This window comes from Schistocerca serialis, chromosome 5, assembly GCF_023864345.2.
Source record: "Schistocerca serialis cubense isolate TAMUIC-IGC-003099 chromosome 5, iqSchSeri2.2, whole genome shotgun sequence".
NCBI classification, from domain to species: Eukaryota; Metazoa; Arthropoda; class Insecta; order Orthoptera; family Acrididae; genus Schistocerca; species Schistocerca serialis.
In genome coordinates this window covers 144,252,174-144,274,531 of record NC_064642.1, presented here as the reverse complement: position 1 = coordinate 144,274,531, position 22,358 = coordinate 144,252,174, and the positions used below count along the sequence as shown (strand labels likewise).

Here is a 22,358-nt window from a genome sequence, read left to right as displayed (position 1 = left end):
ACTTTCACACATGCAGAATGAAAACTGTATTTTTACAAAAATAGTGTGCATTTCTTTTGGAGCGACCCTCATATTTCATTTAATTGTATTACTTAAACACTACTTTACATACATGTAATCATATGTAATTCAATTTATTGTTAACTGAGTTAAGTTTCTTTATTCCCAATAAAACAATAGTAACCTAATAAAATTTGATAGATAAAAAAATCTACTCACCAAGCGGTGGCAAGAGAAAACCATTTAAAAGTTTTGTGCAAGTTTTTGGAGCCAGTGGCTCCTTCTTCTGGCAAAAGGGTTGAAAGGGGAGAAAGGGATAAAGAAAAAAGACTGGCGAGGCTTAGGAAATGGGGAGAGCGATGGAGAAGTCATCCAGAATACTTGGTTAGGGGAGATTTACTGGATGGGATGAGAAGGAAAGACTGATAATTGGGGGAAGATAGGGTAATAATCAAAACAGAGATTACTGACCAGACATCATGCACGAATAAGCAATAGTAGTGCATTATAAGTGGTAGACATGTGAAGTGAGGAGTGGTAAATAATAACAGGTCAGAAAACAGAAGATACAGAAACTACAGGGAATGAATACAGGAATAGTTACTGAAAGGAAAGGTTGAAATCGATGAAATTAAAATAAATTAAGGATAACTGGGTGGTGAGAACCAAGGACATGTTGTAAATTCAGGTCCCACCAGCATAGCTCTGACATACTGGTGTCAGGAGGGAGGACACAGGTGGCACGTGTGGTAAAACAGGCATTGAAGTCACAACTACCATAAATAAATTGGCACGACCGAGGTTGTAAACTGGGAATGCACAATGTCCTACTGCACAGCATGCTCTACAACATGATAGAGGTGACCTCGGTGCCTGTTTTACCACAAGTGCCATCTGGATTCTCCCCCAACACCAATTTCTCGGAGCTTTCATTGTGGGAACTGACATTACAACATGTCCTTGGTTCTTGCCATCCAGCTACCCATAATTTAAGTTAATTTCTTCAGTCTCAACCCCTCCTTTCAGTAACTATTCCTTAATTCACTCCCTTTTAGTTTCCTATCTTCTATTTTTTGACCTCTCTATTATTTGCCATGTTCCACTTCACATGCCTACCATGCATAATGCACTTTGCTTTCTGCTCTTATTAACTCATACATGATGTTTGGTCAGTAATCTCTGTGTTACTTAGTACCCTATCTTCCACCTTTAAACTCCCATGTTTTCAAACCTTGTACAGTGCAGTACTCAACAATCACTCGTTCCTTCTCATCCTGTCCGGTAAATCTCTCCTCACCAGGGGTTCTGGATGATTTCTCCATAGTTCTTCCTATTTCCCAAGCCTTGCCAGTCCTTTTGCTTCATCCCCACCCCTTCCTTTCCCTAAAACCTTTCTGCCAAAACAAGGAGACACTTGTTCTGAAAGCTTGCACATTTCTTTAACTTGTACATGTGTTTTCTCCTGCCCCGCTTGGTGAATAAATATTTCATCTACCCACTTCTATTTTCAATGAAAACAATCAATTATTGACAAAATTGTTTAATTGGATAGATAAACCATCTACCCACAAAGCGGCGGCAGAACACACACATAAAAGATGGTTGTAATTGGCAAGCTTTCGGAGCCAGTGGCTCCTTCTTCAAGCAGAAACCTAACACATTTCTTCTCATTAATACCCTTGTAGACAAATGTCTTGTCCTTTTCATATTATTTTTCTAATTCATAGTTTTCAAAACCTGTAGGATAGGGATTATGTAACAGCAACAAGAAAAGGCAAATACTGGAAGAAATCACAGAGTGAAAAGCAGAAAAAAAAGTTATTTACAGAACTGGTGCAGTGCCCAGCTATGTATTTCCTTCTCATCAACTGAACAATGGTGATATTTACCTACCAATTATGTTTTTTTTGTCACTTTTTGAAAACAAAATTTGACAATCTAAAATTTTTCTCCTGTAAGATTTTATTTCCAACTGACCAATTCTCAGATGATGCTTGTTGCTCGTGTTTAAGTGATTACAGTGTTTTCTGAAAAGTTGACTATTGACTGATGTAGCTTATATAGTAGTTACAGTACTCAGTCAATGCCAGAATTTAATGGTCTACATTCTTGATCGCCTTGGCTTTTTCAATTAAATGCTTAGTTTCAAAGGAATTTGAAGGATGGTGTGGGATACCCACACAAGAAAAGTTCAATAATTTGGTGTTTACCTTTTCATCATGGCTGAATTCCTAGGGGCAAACTCAGGTTATTCATATCAGAAACCTACATTAATTATTAAAACAGTTACAGGATTTCCACAAATTTTTGGAAGACAGAATTCTTATTTTCTTGGCCAGTGGTGGATTTTTTAATTTTGTTTCAGAAAATAAATGAGATCCAAACAATAAACACTTTGTGTAAACCGGATGTCAGTCACGCACAATGTGATGTAAGCATTTGGAATGAAGTTATCTCTCAGAATTGTGGTCCTTAGGAAAAATTTGTGAAGGACTGCTGATCAACTTAAGTAGCATGCAGAAGAAGAAGAAAAGATGGAAACCATGGCAGAACTGATCGCAATACGAAACAAAGGAACTGTATAAATGATGATCCTGAAAGTGTACTTCAGGAATATTTCAATGGATTTACTTTAGATTTTATTGTTAGCAATCAAAAACCTGTGGTGCTAAAAAGGAATCAGGATGATATGTAATGAACTAAAAAAACTATCTGGCCTCTCTCTGCATTTTTATTCCCCCGGGACATATAGATTTGTATCCCAGTATTCTTCACGGTTGGGTATCTTCTGTAAATTGTAAATCTGATTATCTAAAAAAGGTTTCCAACTATCTAAAACAGAATACCAGAGACAAACAATATCTTACAGAATTAACAAAGGAAAACAGAATGAAAGTTCTATTAAAAACGTTACACACTGGGAAGTGTAAAACAAAATCTGGTGAAAGGAAATTTAAAATCGTATGAAATCTTACCAATAAAACGAGGGAAAAATGTTTCTTACTTTTCTGGCCACTCCTATATATTTATAAATGTAGATTCAGAAACCTCCCCACCACTGACACATGTGACCCACCTTATGAATCAAACTTAGGAAGCAGAAACCAATCCATGCAGCAGTGAATGCATACCCCCCCCCCCCCCCCAAGTCCCTTCGCCACCCATTCTCTTCGGGGCAGGCCGAAGCACCACACCACAATTTGGCGCAAACAACTAGCCTAGTGTGAATACCCATGGCACTTGTCCCAGAACAAGAATATTACGGAACATAATACCGCAGAATCTTTAGCGAAGCCTCAGCACCTCTCCCCCACTTCTTCAGCAGGCCAGGGACATGCCTGGGGCAGGTCTTAACATAAGATGGTGATTCTCAATTCCCCACTTAGCCACAGTATACAAGATACCACATTTAGCAAGTAATGACATTTCCTCACTGCTCCATTGAAGACACAAGCAGAGGGTACAATGTGCGTGCTCTCTGGTAGTTCTGCACTTAAATATGTGGTCATGTACACTTACTTGCCTGTTATCTCTTAAAGTCTTCAGACAGCACCATTAGAGAGTGTTTCACTATTGTTTTTATACGGTTTTCTCTTTTCAGTATTCACTCTGGACTGATCTTGTACACTTACAACAACCTTGCTGTGGTTTGGATTCTATTTCAGGGCAGCCATTCACTATATGAATTTAATTCATTACCAGCCATGTTTCATCAGCCACTAGTGCTGAACAATATTGAACTTCTACTGCACAGGAATATCAACAATGTAGGAAAAGACAGATTGTTACATACCATAAAGAAGGACACATTAAGTTGCAGACAGGCAGTATTAAAAGATATTTACACAGAGCTTTTGACCACAGCCTTCATCAGCAAATGAGAAACAGGAAACGTTCTGGCCCGAGCTGCCAGAGTTGGTAGTCACATGTGTGTGAGGTGTGCTTGCTTGTGCGTATAATGGTGAAGGTTATCTGTTTCACTTTTGCTGATGAAGGCTGTGGCCAAAAGCTTTGTGTGTGTGTCTTGTTAACTGTGCCTGTCTGCAACTTAATGTGTCTTCTTTACAGTAAGTGATAATCTATCTTTTCTTGCTTTATTAACTTCCTACTATCTAAGCCAGGCAGGGTGTAAAGTGGTGACAAGTTCTTTCTGCTTTCTGCTAGATACATTTCAGTGACATAAGCCAATGAAATTCTTGAGAGCCTAAGCATCAAGTTTTTGTCTCTGTTTTGGATTACATTCAGCAACACAATCCAATGCAATTCTTGACAGCTTATGCATAAAGTTTTTGTCTGAAACGACCTGCATTAATTAAAACTAATAGAGGAAAGACAGAATCAGGGTTCTACTAAAAGCATCAAACATTGAGAACTGTAAAACAAAAGTAGTTGAAAAGGAATTTAAAATCTGATTAGATTAGATTAGATTAGATTAATACTAGTTCCATGGATCATGAATACGATATTTCGTAATGATGTGGAACGAGTCGAATTTTCCATGACATAATTAGGATAATTTAACAACATACTTAAGTTAATATAACAACTTTATTTTTTTGTGTTTTTTTGTTTTTCTTTATTTTTTATTTTATTTATTTTTTTTCTTAATTTATATCTAAAAATTCCTCTATGGAGTAGAAGGAGTTGTCATTCAGAAATTCTTTTAATTTCTTCTTAAATACTTGTTGGTTATCTGTCAGACTTTTGATACTATTTGGTAAGTGACCAAAGACTTTAGTGCCAGTATAATTCACCCCTTTCTGTGCCAAAGTTAGATTTAATCTTGAATAGTGAAGATCGTCCTTTCTCCTAGTATTGTAGTTATGCACACTGCTATTACTTTTGAATTGGGTTTGGTTGTTAATAACAAATTTCATAAGAGAGTATATATACTGAGAAGCTACTGTGAATATCCCTAGATCCTTAAATAAATGTCTGCAGGATGATCTTGGGTGGACTCCAGCTATTATTCTGATTACACGCTTTTGTGCAATAAATACTTTATTCCTCAGTGATGAATTACCCCAAAATATGATGCCATATGCAAGCAATGAGTGAAAATAGGCGTAGTAAGCTAATTTACTAAGATGTTTATCACCAAAATTTGCAATGACCCTTATTGCATAAGTAGCTGAAATCAAACGTTTCAGCAGATCATCAATGTGTTTCTTCCAATTTCATCTCTCATCAATGGACAGACCTAAAAATTTGGAATATTCTACCTTAGCTATATGCTTCTGATTAAGGTCTATATTTATTAATGGCGTCATACCATTCACTGTACGGAACTGTATGTACTGTGTCTTATCAAAATTCAGAGAGAGTCCGTTTACAAGGAACCACTTAGTAATTTTCTGAAAGACAGTATTGACAATTTCATCAGTTAATTCTTGTTTCTCAGGTGTGATTACTATACTTGTATCATCAGCGAAGAGAACTAACTTTGCCTCTTCATGAATATAGAATGGCAAGTCATTAATATATAATAAGAACAACAGAGGACCCAAGACTGACCCTTGTGGAACCCCATTCTTGATAGTTCCCCAGTTTGAGGAATGTGCTGATCTTTGCATGTTACGAGAACTACTTATTTCAACTTTCTGCACTCTTCCAGTTAGGTACGAATTAAACCATTTGTGCACTGTCCCACTCATGCCACAATACTTGAGCTTGTCTAGCAGAATTTCATGATTTACACAATCAAAAGCCTTTGAGAGATCACAAAAAATCCCAATGGGTGGTGTTCGGTTATTCAGATCATTCAAAATTTGACTGGTGAAAGCATATATGGCATTTTCTGTTGAAAAACCTTTCTGGAAACCAAACTGACATTTTGTTAGTACTTCATTTTTACAGATATGTGAAGCTACTCTTGAATACATTACTTTCTCAAAAATTTTGGATAAAGCTGTTAGAAGGGAGATTGGACGGTAATTGTTGACATCAGATCTATCCCCCTTTTTATGCAAAGGTATAACAATAGCATATTTCAGTCTATCAGGGAAAATGCCCTGTTCCAGAGAGCTATTACACAGGTGGCCGAGAATCTTACTTATCTGTTGAGAACAAGCTTTTAGTATTTTGCTGGAAATGCTTACAACCAAAAAAAAAGGAAAAATTTCTTACTTTTCTGACCAATCCAGTATAGTAGTAAAAGCAGACTCAGAATCAAATTTGTGCCCTTCTGAACCAATTTTTAGATATGGAATTAGCTTCAAATAACGTGAGAAGCATTCTATTATGAATTCATCTGACAGCAGACAACTGTCAAATGCAGAACTATGTTCCATGCGTGTTTCTATTAGTTTCTGAAAATAAAATAATAAAAAGATATTCAGCATCATAGAATACTTCAACTGATTAAATCTGAAAAAAAAACCCATTGTAACTACGTATCTCACCTTCACTCTTTCTAAATAGTTCCAGATCTCCACAATGAGGTTATAATGTTTTGCCAAAATTTTAGCATTGTTTGGAGGGTAACAAAATATTGCATTTAATACACGAAAGCCCAGAAGTGGATTTGGTTCACGGGCATCCTTAATTTTTACTTTTCTTCGTTCTGCTTTCTGAAAGGTAAAAGGAACACTTATCAGTTATGTACAACTTTTGACAAATGCTCAATTTAACAATACAAAAATCAATAAAGAATCAATGAACAAAAGTTTACGTGCAACAAACTATACTTTTGTTTTCTTTCCCTTCCTTTAATCCCCAAAATTAAAATTCTATCTGAAATTGTAGCATACTAGTTCCCCTGATCTAATAGTCACTGTTGGCAGCCAGACACTGAGTGGATACAACAGAGCTCTTACGATGATGGTGGTTTCCAAAGACAAGAAGTTTAGGTGAATTTTCATGTTTATTACACCAGGTGGACAACTATTAATACGGTCATTATCAGCCATTTGACATCCACTGCTGGATACAGAATTTTCCATTCATTTTGTTATTCACTTATGCAGATCCACATCGCTCCAGCACAATTTATAAAGAATTTACTCACCTACCATTAAACTGTCATCTTGGTCTTTTCTTATCTTTTGGAGTCCATACAAGAACTTCCTTGGACCACCTCCCATCTATTTGCTGAACTTCTTGGCCCATCTTCCATCCATTTGCCTAAGGCCCTTGCAATGTCTCTTGCAGCGGTCTCTCCGCGATATTTTCAGAAATTTTATAAATTATATAACCCAGTACATATCTCGAAATATCTCTTCTTATCTTACCGATTCCCAAACTTTAATATACGATGATTATCAATGCAAAGTAGTTTCAAGCCCTATTATTCCTTGGAGCATCCATTTACTTCAAGCAATAGCTTCTCTGCTATCCATGTTTTCTCTTATGAAAAGAATGAAGGAGATCTTGCCGATTAGCCGTGAAAGGAGGAGGATGTATATGTATGTATTGTTGAGCGAGTCGCCATCTTGATGAGATTCTGTATGAGAAGGAATTTAATACATGAACTAAACTAAAGTAAGTGTGTTCAGGTATTATTTAACTGATTATTATTGACAGTGTCTGCTTACTACGCTGTGTTGCATGGGATCAGTGGGGAACGTCTGATTTACACTGGACGAACCTGCCGTTTTGTATGCTCAAGATATCCAGTTTATTACTTCCAAAAAATAGGCTAACACGGTCTTACTGGCAGATCTCCGGTCTTCCCCATGTGATCACCGAAAGTTAATAATTATTACAAATGTTTTCAGGAGATTGACTGACAATTTTCGTCGCACCGAGACTTCGAAATTGCTTCACTGCCTTATGGAATTTAAGTTAAGCTCAATTTAATCAGGATAGAACAGTTTTGAACTGTGTGGATGTGATAGGCCTGCTTTGTGAATGAAAATTTCCTTAATATACGCATGTTTTTGCTATCCTGATCGGTGAAGCTAAATCAGGCCGGTGTGAGAGAGGTTTTTTTAAAATTTTAGATCCCACAAAAAAATATTAAACCCTGTCCCACCCACCTGCACTTCTCTTTAATTACAGCTGTAATTACATCTCCTACAAAGCCCTGTTCCCTGTCCCCCCCCCCCCCCCCCCCCTCCTAGTATCTGCTGTCATGATCTCTCCGCCACCTTCCTAGGAACCCTCTTTTTATGAATAGTCTTCGATTATAAGTTCATGTCTCACTGTCATTTATTCAAACCTGGCAATACACAGTGACTGCAGACTTTACATTTCATATGCATTAGAGGTTTAGTTTTGGAAATCTTATTTAGATTACTAAAGATTGGAAAAGTAAGAAGGAACGCTGCACCTTGGCTAACTTAAGAACTAAAACAACTCCTGAACCTCAGAGATACCTGGCATACAAACTCAGCCAACACAAAAAAAATCATGCTACTCACAAGTAGAAGCAGAACAGTCAGCCAAGACGTGAGAAATGCAAAACTCTGACAACAGAAATAGACTAGCTATCTTATGGAAAAATGTGCATGGTCTTGGCATAGGCAACATAAAAGCTGCAAATGATCCCATGGTTCCAGCCAAAGAAATGAACCAATACATCACATCACCCACAAAGACAACTGAACCACAAAGTGAAACAGAGACTCATTGATTAGTTCATAGGGGGTAAATGACTGTAGCCACAATAAATTCTATATAAAGCATGTTACTTGCAATACTGTCAGAAAAGCCATCAGATCAGCATCTACCAGATACAATGGCATCACAGTCCAAATGATAAAGGTTATTGGTCCACTACTGCCCATTATAAGAGATATCTTCAACCACTCCTTAATCACAAGTGTTTTCTCTGTGGCCTGGAAACAGAGACTAGCTAAGCCACTACCTAAAAAGAACATTAACACAGCACCCTCTGATCACCAGCCTATTTGCATTCTTCCTGCACTGCCCAAGGCCTTAAAATATATATTCATAACCAGCTAACAAACAACCAACTACACGAATAACATCAAGTTTATGTAAATACCACAGCACACCATCTGCCTTAATAAAGGTAACAGATGACTTCAAGCTTGCCGTGGATGCACAAGAGGCAACTACCACACGCTTCTTGGACTTCAGTAAAGCCTTTGACGGTGTCAACTTCGACATTTTACTTGCCAAACTTAGCAACCTAAGTTTCTCACCAAGTTTAGTGCAATGGTTTCACTCATACCTGATGTATTGCCAGCAATACATCATGGCCAGCACCATAAGGTCACAATTGAAGCAGGGAGTATCAGGTGTCCCCCAAGATTCGGTATTAGCTACTACACTCTTTTCACTGTACATCAATGATGTGTCATCAGTTTTATCCTACTGCAAATACCATATGTCTGCTGATGACTTCCAGTTGTATCAAAGGGCAAAACCAAGAAACCCAAAGACAGCTATGAGAATCTCAATACCAATCACTGGGCACTATCAACATGAGTGCAGGATATAATATTAAAGGTCAAACCATTCAAAACCTAAGCAGTACTGGCTGGTCATTCTAGGCTCATTAGCCCAAAATATCAAGAAATACTCCATCTTTAACGCTAAATGGGATAAATATCAACTTCTCTCCTTCAACAAAGAGTCTAGATGTAATAACAGGTGAAAATCTAAATTGGACTGACCTGAAAAAGAAACTTGTAGAAACACTTATACTTCCAATTACTGATTACAGCGATGTTTTCATGCAAGCCCTTTCTCATCACAGTTCACGCCGCCTGGAAATGGTTATTAATGCCTGCATTTGTTATATCTGTGATATTTGACTCTTCGATCACATTTCACTATTATATGCACAGTTATCCTGGCTGCAAGCAGACAAATGCAGAGATATCCATACCCTCTGTCTTTTCTACTGTCTTATGAACGAACACTGTCCTTCATATCTCTCCTCCACCTTAACATTCTTGTCTGAACAATATGGCAGAAATACCCATTCTCATCAGAGCAAAATCCTTTCTGTTCCACTTCATTGTTCAGTCACTTTCTCGACGCCCTTCACAGTACCAGGAACCTGGCTCTGGAAAAAATCTTCTGCATTACATTAAAGAACTGAATGATGTCTCTATCTTCACCAAAAGCAGTTAATAACATATCTACAGATGCAACAGTAAGGATTACCACTGTCCCTGTATGCACTAGTTACTCTTGTACATCTTTCTTTCCAACAAGATCTTCCTGATTTTGCAGTACTCTTAGTTGGTGGAGCATTCTTAAATTTCCTTTCCCCAAAACTCACTGCATCAGAGAAAAAATTCTCCTGGTCTGGTGTAAGAGAGGGCTTGATGCTCATAATCAGATCAGGTTAAATAAATAAAATAACGTCAGGTCATATTTACTCTTCTGTTTTTTTATTGCCTATTTAGGCGTAGCCTTCAACTGGGCGGGAAGCGGGGGGCTAGTTGTTCTGAGGTTTTTAGTAATTTTATTTTTATTTATTTATTTTATCTATTTATTTTTTAATGATTTGCTTTTACATATTTTAGTCTTATTGCTTTTTAAGACTAAAATACCAGACCAATCTGTAATTCAAATACCTTGCTCTATAGTATTATGGTCTTTTTTTAAATTGTTATGTGCTTATTGATAATTTTAGTGAATATCTTTTGCAGAGAGGTGACTGATAAATCAATAATCTATTTTTGTCTTTTTTTCTCCCATCAAAAAGTAGTCAAGCAGAATACTTGCAACTTTGTTCCAATTTTAGGGATCTGTCTTCCTCCACTGATATTCCATAAACAATTTTGCAATTTATTGTAGTATTACTTTTCTTTGCACTTAACCATTTCTACTAAAATACCATCATCTCACATAGCCTTTACTTTCTTCATACATCCATCAACTTTATACACCTCATCTGACATTGCTTAGGGAGGTCATTACTTTACTTCCTAACGATTTGTGTTCCTGTTTAATCTCTTTAACTACACAAACATTTAAAGAAGTTTTGGTACTGTCAAATAATTTTCTGCCCTCCTACTGATGAACTGTGTTGTCTAACTCACATAAACTTCCCAAAGACATTTACAAATAGTTTTGTTCAATTTGGAGCAATCCATTATGTTCCAATTATACACTATTTGGAACCCTCATAAGAAATCATAATTAATACAGTGTATACGCGGACAAGGAAAAATAATTCCCAGATTTTTCCTGGATATCCTGGTTAAAAAATATACTTTTTCCCAGATGAAAATACACTTTTTCTGTGCTAAGTGACAGTAGGTTTTCCATAGATTTTCCCTCAGAACTGTAAAACTTACCAATCCCTTATACACGGACGTAGAACTCTCTGCCACTTTAGGGGGGAAAAAAGGAGTAAGTTTTGAAAAAACCTTTGATGTGCAGCAACACATTTGCTGCATATTTTTGTATTACGAAAGTATAAATTCAAATTCCACCAAACACAGCACATTAGTTTCCGTAGCGTGGAAATCAAGATTGCAATGTCATTTCGTAAGTCAGTCATATCTGCCACGTGATCTCACCAGCTGATGACAGCAGATATACAGAGCATAGGATGCATGTTGTTGTGCGCCAATAGCAGCAAGATTGCTGTTAAGTAGCGTGAACATACAAAGAGAAAAAGTTAATGGTTTAGATTGATATACATAGTGTAGCTACACGAAAAGCTAAGCTCTCACATATAAAATTGGTCCCGAAAATTAATAAGCTACAAGAAAAGCTGAGATTTCACACGTAATATTGATATTTTTCTGCATGTGTTGTACTTTGTGATACTTCACACAAATGTGTCATTAAATTTAAAATAATGACATAAATGTCTCATCTTCTGGGCTCGAAATTCCTCTAAGTGGCTAGTCCTTAAAGTGTTAAGTTTTAAACGAGAGTCTAACGCTCTGCGATTTAAGAAATTCATCTCACATTCTCACACGTAACATAATTTATCTTGCGTAAAAGGAAATTTACTTTGAAAGTAACACTTTTCAAACCACTATTCACAATATTTTCCCAAGATTGTTACAAATAGAATCGTTTTATTAGCTGCCAGAGTGTGCCAGAAAATAGGCATCATTGCGTATGTGCAGCTGCAGTAATGTAAGAAGCCCGCATGTTCATATGTATAAAGCACTAAGAGATCTCACATTACACCATAAAAGAAACATGATATCAGAGGATACTCCAAGAGCATCAAAATTTTGTAAACCTTACTCAAACACATAATTCAGCTTGAAGCACACATTGGTTTGTCGAGGTTCACAATCAAGTAGGCCCCACCTGATACTAAGCTTTTCAGTGTGGTTTTTGGGATGTAAATTTTCTTGGAGTACCAGTACTGTACTCTCTCATGTTTGCTTCTTTATTATGCCATAATGCTGTACATGGCAGAAGGAGAAAACATTCACTTGAAATTCTGTGAACAATTGGAACTAGCCAATACTGTGGAACAAAATACTTCATTTCCAATAAATTGATTGCCTCACCGAAAAAGATTAATAAAGCCAAATTTCTTTAGAAAACTGACAAAAATAACTTCATTGTTCTGCAAGGCGATTAATGCGTGACTGACAAAAATGTGGAAATGAAATAAAATAAAATCAGAAAACTGAAATTAATAATATATTTTTGCCTTCTGTAAATATGTGAATGTATTTTAATTCACTTGATAGCTCCTGGCCACAGCAATCCGTTTAATTTTCATTTGATGTGGGAGCTGTAAATGAAGAGGAAACAGTGAAATCACTTAATGTTAACAAGGTCACGTGGAGACTACCCTCCCCCCCCCCCCCTTTCCCCACTACAATTCAGACACTCTGCGCATGCGCGAATCTGGCAGCTAGGGCACACAAGAAAAATTTTTTCTCGTTAGCACCTGGCTACTTGCTACTACTACCTGTACAGTTAACAGCCACACTTCAAGTAGCCGGCAGCGGGAGAAGGTACTACTCATACGCGAGTCAACTGTGCATGCGCATTAGCCCATTGGCAACAGCTCAAACGAACCTAATGTAAACACGTAGGCCTCACATAGCAAGCAGTTCATTGTCACGAAGTATTGTATAGCTTTCGCCCTAAGGCCATGGACATATTTTTGCTGTTCGCAGACGCTAGTGCATGCACAGTATTTTGTTGTTGTAAATGGCGCATTTCCTTTGCAACTAAAGATTTTTTCCCCCCTCTCGTTTATGTTTTATTGCTGCAATATTATTCTCCTGTAGCAGGATATAGTAACATTCTTTGCTAGAGTATCAGTTCTTACCAGTCAAAACTACAAAAATTTAACTGAAAACTAAAACAATGAAAAATCCCCGGAAATCCAAAAATTCCCGGGTTTTTCCGGTTGAAAAAATTCCCAGCTTTTTCCTGGATTTCCCGCTTGTCCTGGGTAATATACACCCTGCAATAGTTGCTTCACTTCATTTGTACGGCTTGGTAGGGTAGTGGAACACTGTCATTAAGGACATTAACAGCTGGCACAATGGATGTCTTGTGGAAGCCACAAAATAATTATAGTTTTTGTTAGATATTTGGCAACTTATTTGTTAACCTGTGATCGTAAGAAACCTATCCTGAATATGAAATTACAGGACCCTACCAATAAAGCTTGTCAGTTCGCTCCCTACGCGGCGCACATGTTAGGACAAGGACCGAAATAATATCCAGCTACAGGATAATGGGGGAGGATCTTACAAAGTGAAAACGAATGGTATCTTTCATGCATGGAGAATAATTACAGCGTGTATACATGGACAAGGAAAAAAAATTCCCGGATTTTTCCCGTCCACTTTCTCCAGGATGAAAATACACTTTTTCCATGTTAAGTGACAGTATACTCTTCCTCGGCACTGTAAAAGTCATCAATCCTTTGAATGTTTATGGTTTTAGAAAAAAACGTAGATGTGCAGCAACATGTACGCTGCATATTTTCGTATTACGAAGGTACAGATTTGAATTCCACCAAATAACGCATGTCATTTTCCGAAGCATTGAAATTGAGATTGCGATACGCTTTTGTAAGTGTCATAGCTCATTCACGTGATCTCGCCAGCTGATGACAGCAATAGGACACGTGATGTAGTCAGCCAATAGCAAGATCATTCTTAAGTAGCGCGAATGCACAAATAAGAAAAGTTAATGGCTTAAATTAATATACTTAGCATTAATATACTTAGCATATAACATTGGTCTCGAAGATTAATAAGTTGGAAGAGAAGCTAAGCTTCCACATATAATGTTGATCTTTTTCGCGCGTGTTGCACTTTAAGATACACACACAAATGTGCCAGTAAAATTTTTAATAACGACGCAAATGTCTCATCTTCTGGGGTCGAAATACCTCTAAATGGTCGTCCTCAACGAGTTGATATTTAAATGAGAGTCAAACTCTTTGTGATTTAAGAAATTCATCGTACATTCACCCACATAATTCATCTTGCGTAAAAGGATGTTTCCTTTGACTGTAACGCTTTTCAAACCATCATTCGCAATATTTTCCCGCGACCTGTTAGAAATAGATTCGTTTCAGCAGTTGCAAGAAAGCACCAGATAACTGGCATCACCATGCTTGTGCAGCTACGATGACGCAGGAAGCCCACACGTTCGTACACGTAACACATTAAAAGATCTTACATTATGTCATAAAAGAAACAAGACATCAAAGGATACTTCAAGAGTGTTGGGATTTCGCGAACCGTACTAAAGTGCATAATTCGGCTTAAAATGCACATCCATATGTAAATTTTCTTGGAGTACCAGTACTCATGTTTGGTTCTTTATTACAGCATAATGCCATACGTGCACTTGAAATGCAGCGAACAGTTGAAACTAGCCAATAGTGTGAAATTAAACACTTTGTTTCAAATAAATTGACTGCCTCAGTAGAAAGGATTAATAAAAGCCAAATCTCTTTAGCAAACCAGCAAAAATAACTTCATTGTTCTGTAAGGCGATTAATGCTTGACTGTCAAAGGTGGAAATAAAATCTGAAACTATTAACATATTTTAGCCTGCCGTAATTATGCAAACGTATTTTAATTCATTTGATAGCTCCCGGCCATAAAAATCCGTTTTGTTATCATTTAATATGAGAGCAATAAACGAAGAGGAAACAACAAAATCACTGAACGTAAACACAGGTCACATGGAGACCCACCTCCCCACCACAACTCGGACTCCTCTGTGCGTCAGCCCCGGATCTACAATATTTCCGAACCGGGGCAATATTAAGTAGTGGCGCCCAGCCACACTTCTGTAACCAGAAGCGAGAATTCCCAGGTTTTTCCTTGTTTTCTCCCGGATGGAAAAATTCCCGAGTTTTTCCCGGATCTCCCAGTTGTCCCGGTTCATGTACACCCTGAATTAAAGCACACACACCAATTATTTCAATCTTTATTTCCCTCCTTTTTTTTTAACTACATATATTACAAATAGGTCTTTCTGCCAATTTAGAAACAGTCACCATGATGCCTCTGTCGTTCCACACCATGTCATTATTATTGATTTCACAAGATGTAAAATTTAAAATCTAATGACTATTTCTGCTTTAACTCAGTTTGCATAACTTATTTCTTCCACTTGTATGAACTTTTTCAGTCTCATTGACAAATGTTAGGTTGTCATTCTACTGACTGCCATTACTTCTGAGGCACAGCAGAACAAATCAACACTGCATCAACATTAAGAATGTATATCAATAAGATGTTTCCTCCATCAAGATAACATTCTAAAATGATTAAGGCAATTTGGCAGTTTGTAAGTAACTCAGTTTCCTCAAAGTTTTTGGGTCATACAAACTGTTGCACATTCCTTAGTAATGATACATAAAATATACAGAAATGATTCACTAGTGCTGTTAAGTCCAAGCTTATCTGTCTCCATGAACCCAGTAGTTAATCTATAGATCAGGCTCCATCCATTCAGTTGAAATTTCCACAAATGGATAGTTCATAAGTAAGATAATATAGGCAGTTTTATCATACAAGACTTTTTTATGTGAATATTAACTGTCAATTTAAGAGCTGGAAAAATGAAAATGGTTAGCAAAATGTATAAAAACAGACATCAAGATCAAGAAAACTTAAGCATCAAAAAGGGCATACATGAAAAGCTAACAATTAAAAAAGAGGGAGAAAAATTCTGAAAGTTCTTTAGTAACAGATTCACACCTATAAATAAAAATGAAAACAAACAAACAAACAAACAAACACACACACACACACACACACACACACACACACACAAAATTACTGTGATCTGCACTGACATTAACACAGTAATTATATAGCCTCATACTAGAACATAACATACCGGTTCACCATAACGAGTGGAGTTTAAATCTTCAGCTCTCAGTGCTTCATCGATCCAATTTTTGGCCATTTCAAGCAGTTCATCACCACGGTTCCAAGAGCAGAGCAGTGATACCAATTTCAACACTTCCTCATCTGAACTATCAGCTGATAAAGCCTTCAACTGAGACAAACAGGTGCTGTCCAAGTGAAAGACAGGACGAATTGACTTCCTGACAGATTGTGGCATCAAACTGCACAGGTACAAGACTGAGTCATATGTGCGAGTTCCCTAAACATGGAAGAGATAATTAGTTTTAGTCATTCTCAACAATAATAAAAATTAAAACAGAAACATAGTTTCTATTTGTATGACAATGAAGCACAAACAAATGGCACTACGGTGGCAACCTCATTTACATTCAATTACAGTTTTTCTCACTCCACGCATTTATTTATTTATTTGTAATACTACATGTATGTATTTTGTGTGTGTGTGTGTGTGTGTGTGTGTGTGTGTGTGTGTGTGTGTGCGCGCATGTGGTATGATGATGAGAGTAGGGAGAGGGTGAAACACAGTGCTGGTACACAGCCTACTTCTCGCAAATAGCACCAAAGTGGCTGCCAAGCTTAACGTCCCCATCCAACATATGGATCATGTCAACAATGTCACATGCCCTCTCTTCATCAGACACTGCAAAGAGGTTTGGTATTTAAACCAGGTCACTGGCGCAAAGTCTGGCAGTCAGGAACATTACAACACCACCTCTCCTCCCCTCGCTGGCAAAATACCGGCACTGACAATTTTTTCCACCACTAGGATTCAAACCAGTTTATCTCCGGGCTGAACGCCACTGCACAAGTGTGTAGTGGCGACCCTGGTCACGGTCTCACTGGTTGTATTATTATGACCCACCTTCCATTTTGGAGATCAAAATAACTCCCACATTTTGAAAGTGTGATATATGTATAACAGAGCTAAAAAAGATAAGCTTGGCAAATAATATGTATGCTGCCATATTGGCCTACATTTTTTCATACAGGACCATATAATACGCTATTAGCTACATAAGTAAACACACAAAGCCTCTTCATCAATTAAATAGTGGATATATGCACAATGAGATCACAAAACTCTTCAGATTCCAATAAATGTTCCTATTACGAATGATACATATAACTAAGTTTATTTTTTTAAAGCTTTTCCAAGTTTTCACTACTTCACGTAATTTAAAATACAGGTAACAATAAACAGACACACTGTAAAAAACACGTGCTTTCATGTGTCCTTCCAAGTAGTTGTTTCCATTTTATCTATACACACACTATCACTCTATTGTGACAAAAAAACCTCAGAGATAACATAGGGGTGTCACAAGAGTGATCTCAATACTTGTACAATTTTTTCCTCATTACTCTGTTGCAGTCCAGAGAAACCAGCTGTGGCTGTTCAGATACAAATTTCGGAGTGATTGCTGATGTGCTGATGTCAACTGACAGTCAAAAGTTAATAGATAAAAGTAAAAGTGACTGACAGAATACTTACGAGAAGCAAGTCTGTTGCACAGATAAATGTATGAAGGGGGAGGGGGGGGAAGGAGGAGGAGGAGGAGGAAGAAATGAAGGAGGGGACACAACATAAAACAGAAATCACACAGAACTACAAAACAGCAACCAGTATGAGCATATTATTAATATTTACTGCAACATATTGCAAATGATATTATAGAAAATTTAGTTGCAAAATGTGACCAACAATTGGTGTTATCTGCAACATAAATGACGTTCTTAATTCTTCCAGCCACTGGAAAAAAACTGTCAATTCAGCTATAAAGTAACTATCTCCTTCACATGTCATCCACAGCTATCACTCAAATTTAAAACTGTAAATGAGAAGCTGTCTTTCAAAATGCTGGTGGTGTTTTGATTCCTCCCAACAAGATTTCATGATTTGGGATAACAAACATTTTGTGACACTTCAGAAATTAATTAAAAGAAACAAACATCAACACACCTTGAAATAACGAAGAAAATCTGGGATGCACATCTTACACATAGTATACATCTTCTGCCACTGCTCCTTGTATTCAGCCTCCTGTTTTCTATGATCATGTATTGTAAGTAAGGTGGACACTATATCAATGAAAATTTCAGTAACCAATGGGTTTTCAAGAGATGTTTTGAAGTAGAGCTCTGTTTCTCCATCTGCAGCTTCAGTATTCAATGGTCCACTTGTTTCTGGAAATAATATATGAAGTATATGACAACAGGCTTCCTACTTAAAAACACTGTATATGATTGGCTTCTTGAAAAGTAATAGAACTTCATTTAATAACATGTCTTTTCAATTTTTGTTTTTTCATTTAAGGTAAATTTTGTTAAACAGCGTTACTCTACTTTGTGTACTTCCACCTTATTTGTTTGTTTGTCTGTGTGTGTGTGTGTGTGTGTGTGTGTGTGTGTGTGTGTGTGTGTGTGTGTGTCTGTCACGATGTAACATAAATAAACTTCTCATCGTTTTTATATTTATTTAACAATGTATTGGCTTCAAGCCAGTATACTCGAGAGTTGCTTGTTTACCTCTTGCATAGGTACATTGCTGTTACTTTTTCTCACAGAATTATTACCTGAGGCATTACTTTTTGGGTATATGCCTACCATTCAGTCTCTAGAGTCAAACAACTGTACAGGTTCTAGTCAACAAGTGTAGAACACTTTTGTCTCGACTGTTGTTGTTGTGGTCTTCAGTCCTGAGACTGGTTTGATGCAGCTCTCCACGCTACTCTATCCTGTGCAAGCTTCTTCATCTCCCAGTACTTACCGAAACCTACATCCTTCTGAATCTGCTTAGTGCATTCATCTCTTGGTCTCCCTCTACGATTTTTACCCTCCAAGCTGTCCTCCAATACTAAATTGGTGATCCCTTGATGCCTCAGAATATGTCCTACCAACCAATCATTTCTTCTAGTCAAGTTGTGCCACAAACTTCTCTTCTCCCCAATCCTATTCAATACCTCCTCATTAGTTATGTGATCTACCCACCTAATCTTCAACATTCTTCTGTAGCACCACATTTCGAAAGCTTCTATTCTCTTCTTGTCCAAACTATTTATTGTCCATGTTTCACTTCCATACATGGCTACACTCCACACAAATACTTTCAGAAACAATTTCCTGACACTTAAATCAATACTCGATGTTAACAAATTTCTCTTCTTCAGAAACGCTTTCCTTGCCATTGCCAGTCTACATTTTATATCCTCTCTACTTCGACCATCATCAGTTATTTTGCTCCCCAAATAGCAAAACTCCTTTACTACTTTAAGTGTGTCATTTCCTAATCTAATTCCCTCAGCATCACCCAACTTAATCTGACTACATTCCATTATCCTTGTTTTGCTTTTGTTGATGTTCATCTTATATCCTCCTTTCAAGACACTATCCATTCGGTTCAACTGCCCTTGCAAGTCCTTTGCTGTCTCCATCAGAATTACAATGTCATCGGCAAACCTCAAAGTTTTTATTTCTTCTCCCTGGATTTTAATACCTACTCCAAATTTTTCTTTTCTTTCCTTTACTGCTTGCTCAATATACAGATTGAATCACATCGGGGAGAGGCTACAACCCTGTCTCACTCCTTTCCCAACCACTGCTTCCCTTTCATGCCCCTCGAGTCTTATAACTGCCATCTGGTTTCTGTACAAATTGTAAATAGCCTTTCGCTCCCTGTATTTTACCCCTGCCACCTTCAGAATTTGAAAGAGAGTATTCCAGTCAACATTGTCAAAAGCTTTCTCTAAGTCTACAATGCTAGAAACGTAGGTTTGCCTTTCCTTAATCTAGCTTCTAAGATAAGTCGTAGGGTCAGTATTGCCTCACATGTTCCAATATTTCTACGGAATCCAAACTGATCTTTCCCGAGGTCGGCTTCTACTAGTTTTTCCATTCGTCTGTAAAGAATTCATGTTAGTATTTTGCAGCTCTGACTTATTAAACTGATAGTTCGATAATTTTCACATCTGTCAACATCTGCTTTCTTTGGGATTGGAATTATTATACTCTTCTTGAAGTCTGAGGATATTTCACCTCTGTCATACATCTTGCTCACCAGATGGTAGAGTTTTGTCAGGACTAGCTCTCCCAAGGCTGTCAGTAGTTCTAATGGAATGTTGTCTACTCCCGGGGCCTTGTTTCGACTCAGGTCTTTCAGTGCTCTGTCAAACTCTTCATGCCATTTCATCTCCATCTACATCCTCTTCTATTTCCATAATATTGTCCTCAAGTACATCGCCCTTGTATAGACCCTCTATATCCATCTTTCTGCTATCAATGGATTAATCTGACCATAGTATAAACTGTACCTTCCATGGGTCCATCTAACCTTACCTCTCTCTCCTACCTACATTATATGGTGCAGGTCATTACTCCCACAGATTCACCAGACCAAAATATACATCATTCCTCCTATGGATCTGCCGACCCTTTTCCTCTCCTACACTTCATGCACTATTTGGGTCTGCCTCATCTTAGCTTCATCAGTTCCTACAGCAATTTTACTATCTTTCCTCACTCTAAAAGATCAGTTTCTCCCGTAATTAATTTCTGCTGACATTACCCGATTGCTCTCTATCTAAATATCTTACTTATCTCTGGCACACCTCCCATGAGACCCACATTCACAACTTGTTGTCCCAAACTATATTCATAGTGCCCCTGCCCATTATACTCATTACTCGCAGCTTTGCTGTCGATTCCCATAAGAGTTCGGGCACCGTTTGTGCATCCGCACAGAAGAAGATGTTCAAATGGCCGGTGAGCCTTATATATATATATATATATATATATATATATATATATTTTAAAAAAACAAAGATGAGGTGACTTACCGAACAAAAGCGCTGGCAGGTCGATAGACACACAAACAAACACAAACATACACACAAAATTCAAGCTTTCGCAACAAACTGTTGCCTCATCAGGAGAGAGGGAAGGAGAGGGGAAGACGAAAGGAAGTGGGTTTTAAAGGAGAGGGTAAGGAGTCATTCCAATCCCGGGAGCGGAAAGACTTACCTTAGGGGGAAAAAAGGACAGGTATAACCTCGCACACAGTTTGTTGCGAAAGCTTGAATTTTGTGTGTATGTTTGTGTTTGTTTGTGTGTCTATCAACGTGCCAGCACTTTCGTTTGGTAAGTCACATCATCTTTGTTTTTAGATATATTTTTCCCACCTGGAATGTTTCCCGGAGTGCAGAGGCAAAGATGTTGTTGAATGACAGGTGAGGTATGAGTGGCGGAAACTTGAAATTAGCGGAGATTGAGGCCTGGTGGATAACGGGAAGAGAGGATACCAACAATTAAAGGGAACAGCCATGGGTACCAGGATAGCCCCCTCGTACGCCAACCTATTCATGGGTCGCTTAGAGGAAGCCTTCTTGGTTACCCAAGCCTGCCAACCCAAAGTTTGGCACAGATTTATTGATGACATCTTCATGATCTGGACTCAGTGAAGAAGAACTCCAAAATTTCCTCTCCAACCTCAACTCCTTTGGTTCCATCAGATTCACCTGGTCCTACTCCAAATCCCATGCCACTTTCCTTGATGTTGACCTCCACCTGTCCAATGGCCAGCTTCACACGTCCGTCCACATCAAACCCACCAACAAGCAACAGTACCTCCATTATGACAGCTGCCACCCATTCCACATCAAACGGTCCCTTCCCTACAGCCTAGGTCATCGTGGCAAACGAATCTGCTCCAGCCCGGAATCCCTGAACCATTACACCAACAACCTGACAACAGCTTTCGCATCCCGCAACTACCCTCCCGACCTGGTACAGAAGCAAATAACCAGACCCACTTCCTCATCCTCTCAAATCCAGAACCTCCCACAGAAGAAACACAAAAGTGCCCCACTCGTGACAGGATACTTTCCGGGACTGGATCAGACTCTGAATGTGGCTCTCCAGCAGGGATACGACTTCCTCACATCCTGCCTTGAAATGAGATCCATCCTTCATGAAATCCTCCCCACTCCATCAAGAGTGTCTTTCCGCCGACCACCTAACCTTCGTAACCTCTTAGTTCATCCCTATGAAATCCCCAAACCACCTTCCCTACCCTCTCGCTCCTACCCTTGTAACCACCCCCGGTGTAAA

General features: G+C 38.0%; 1 protein-coding gene across 3 annotated transcripts in view; it reads right to left on the bottom strand.

The window, feature by feature from the left end:
* The window catches only part of LOC126480820 (condensin-2 complex subunit G2-like), a 290,712-nt gene that overhangs the window by 86,587 nt on the left and 181,767 nt on the right, over window positions 1-22,358 (bottom strand). For all 3 annotated transcript variants that reach the window (XM_050104156.1, XM_050104158.1, XM_050104157.1), the window contains exons 13-16: window positions 18,217-18,440; window positions 16,225-16,494; window positions 6,402-6,569; window positions 6,127-6,308 (exon numbers count right to left, since the gene is read on the bottom strand). In XM_050104156.1, coding sequence (XP_049960113.1) covers window positions 6,127-6,308; window positions 6,402-6,569; window positions 16,225-16,494; window positions 18,217-18,440 — 844 coding nt within the window. The remainder of the gene's footprint in view (window positions 1-6,126; window positions 6,309-6,401; window positions 6,570-16,224; window positions 16,495-18,216; window positions 18,441-22,358) is intronic.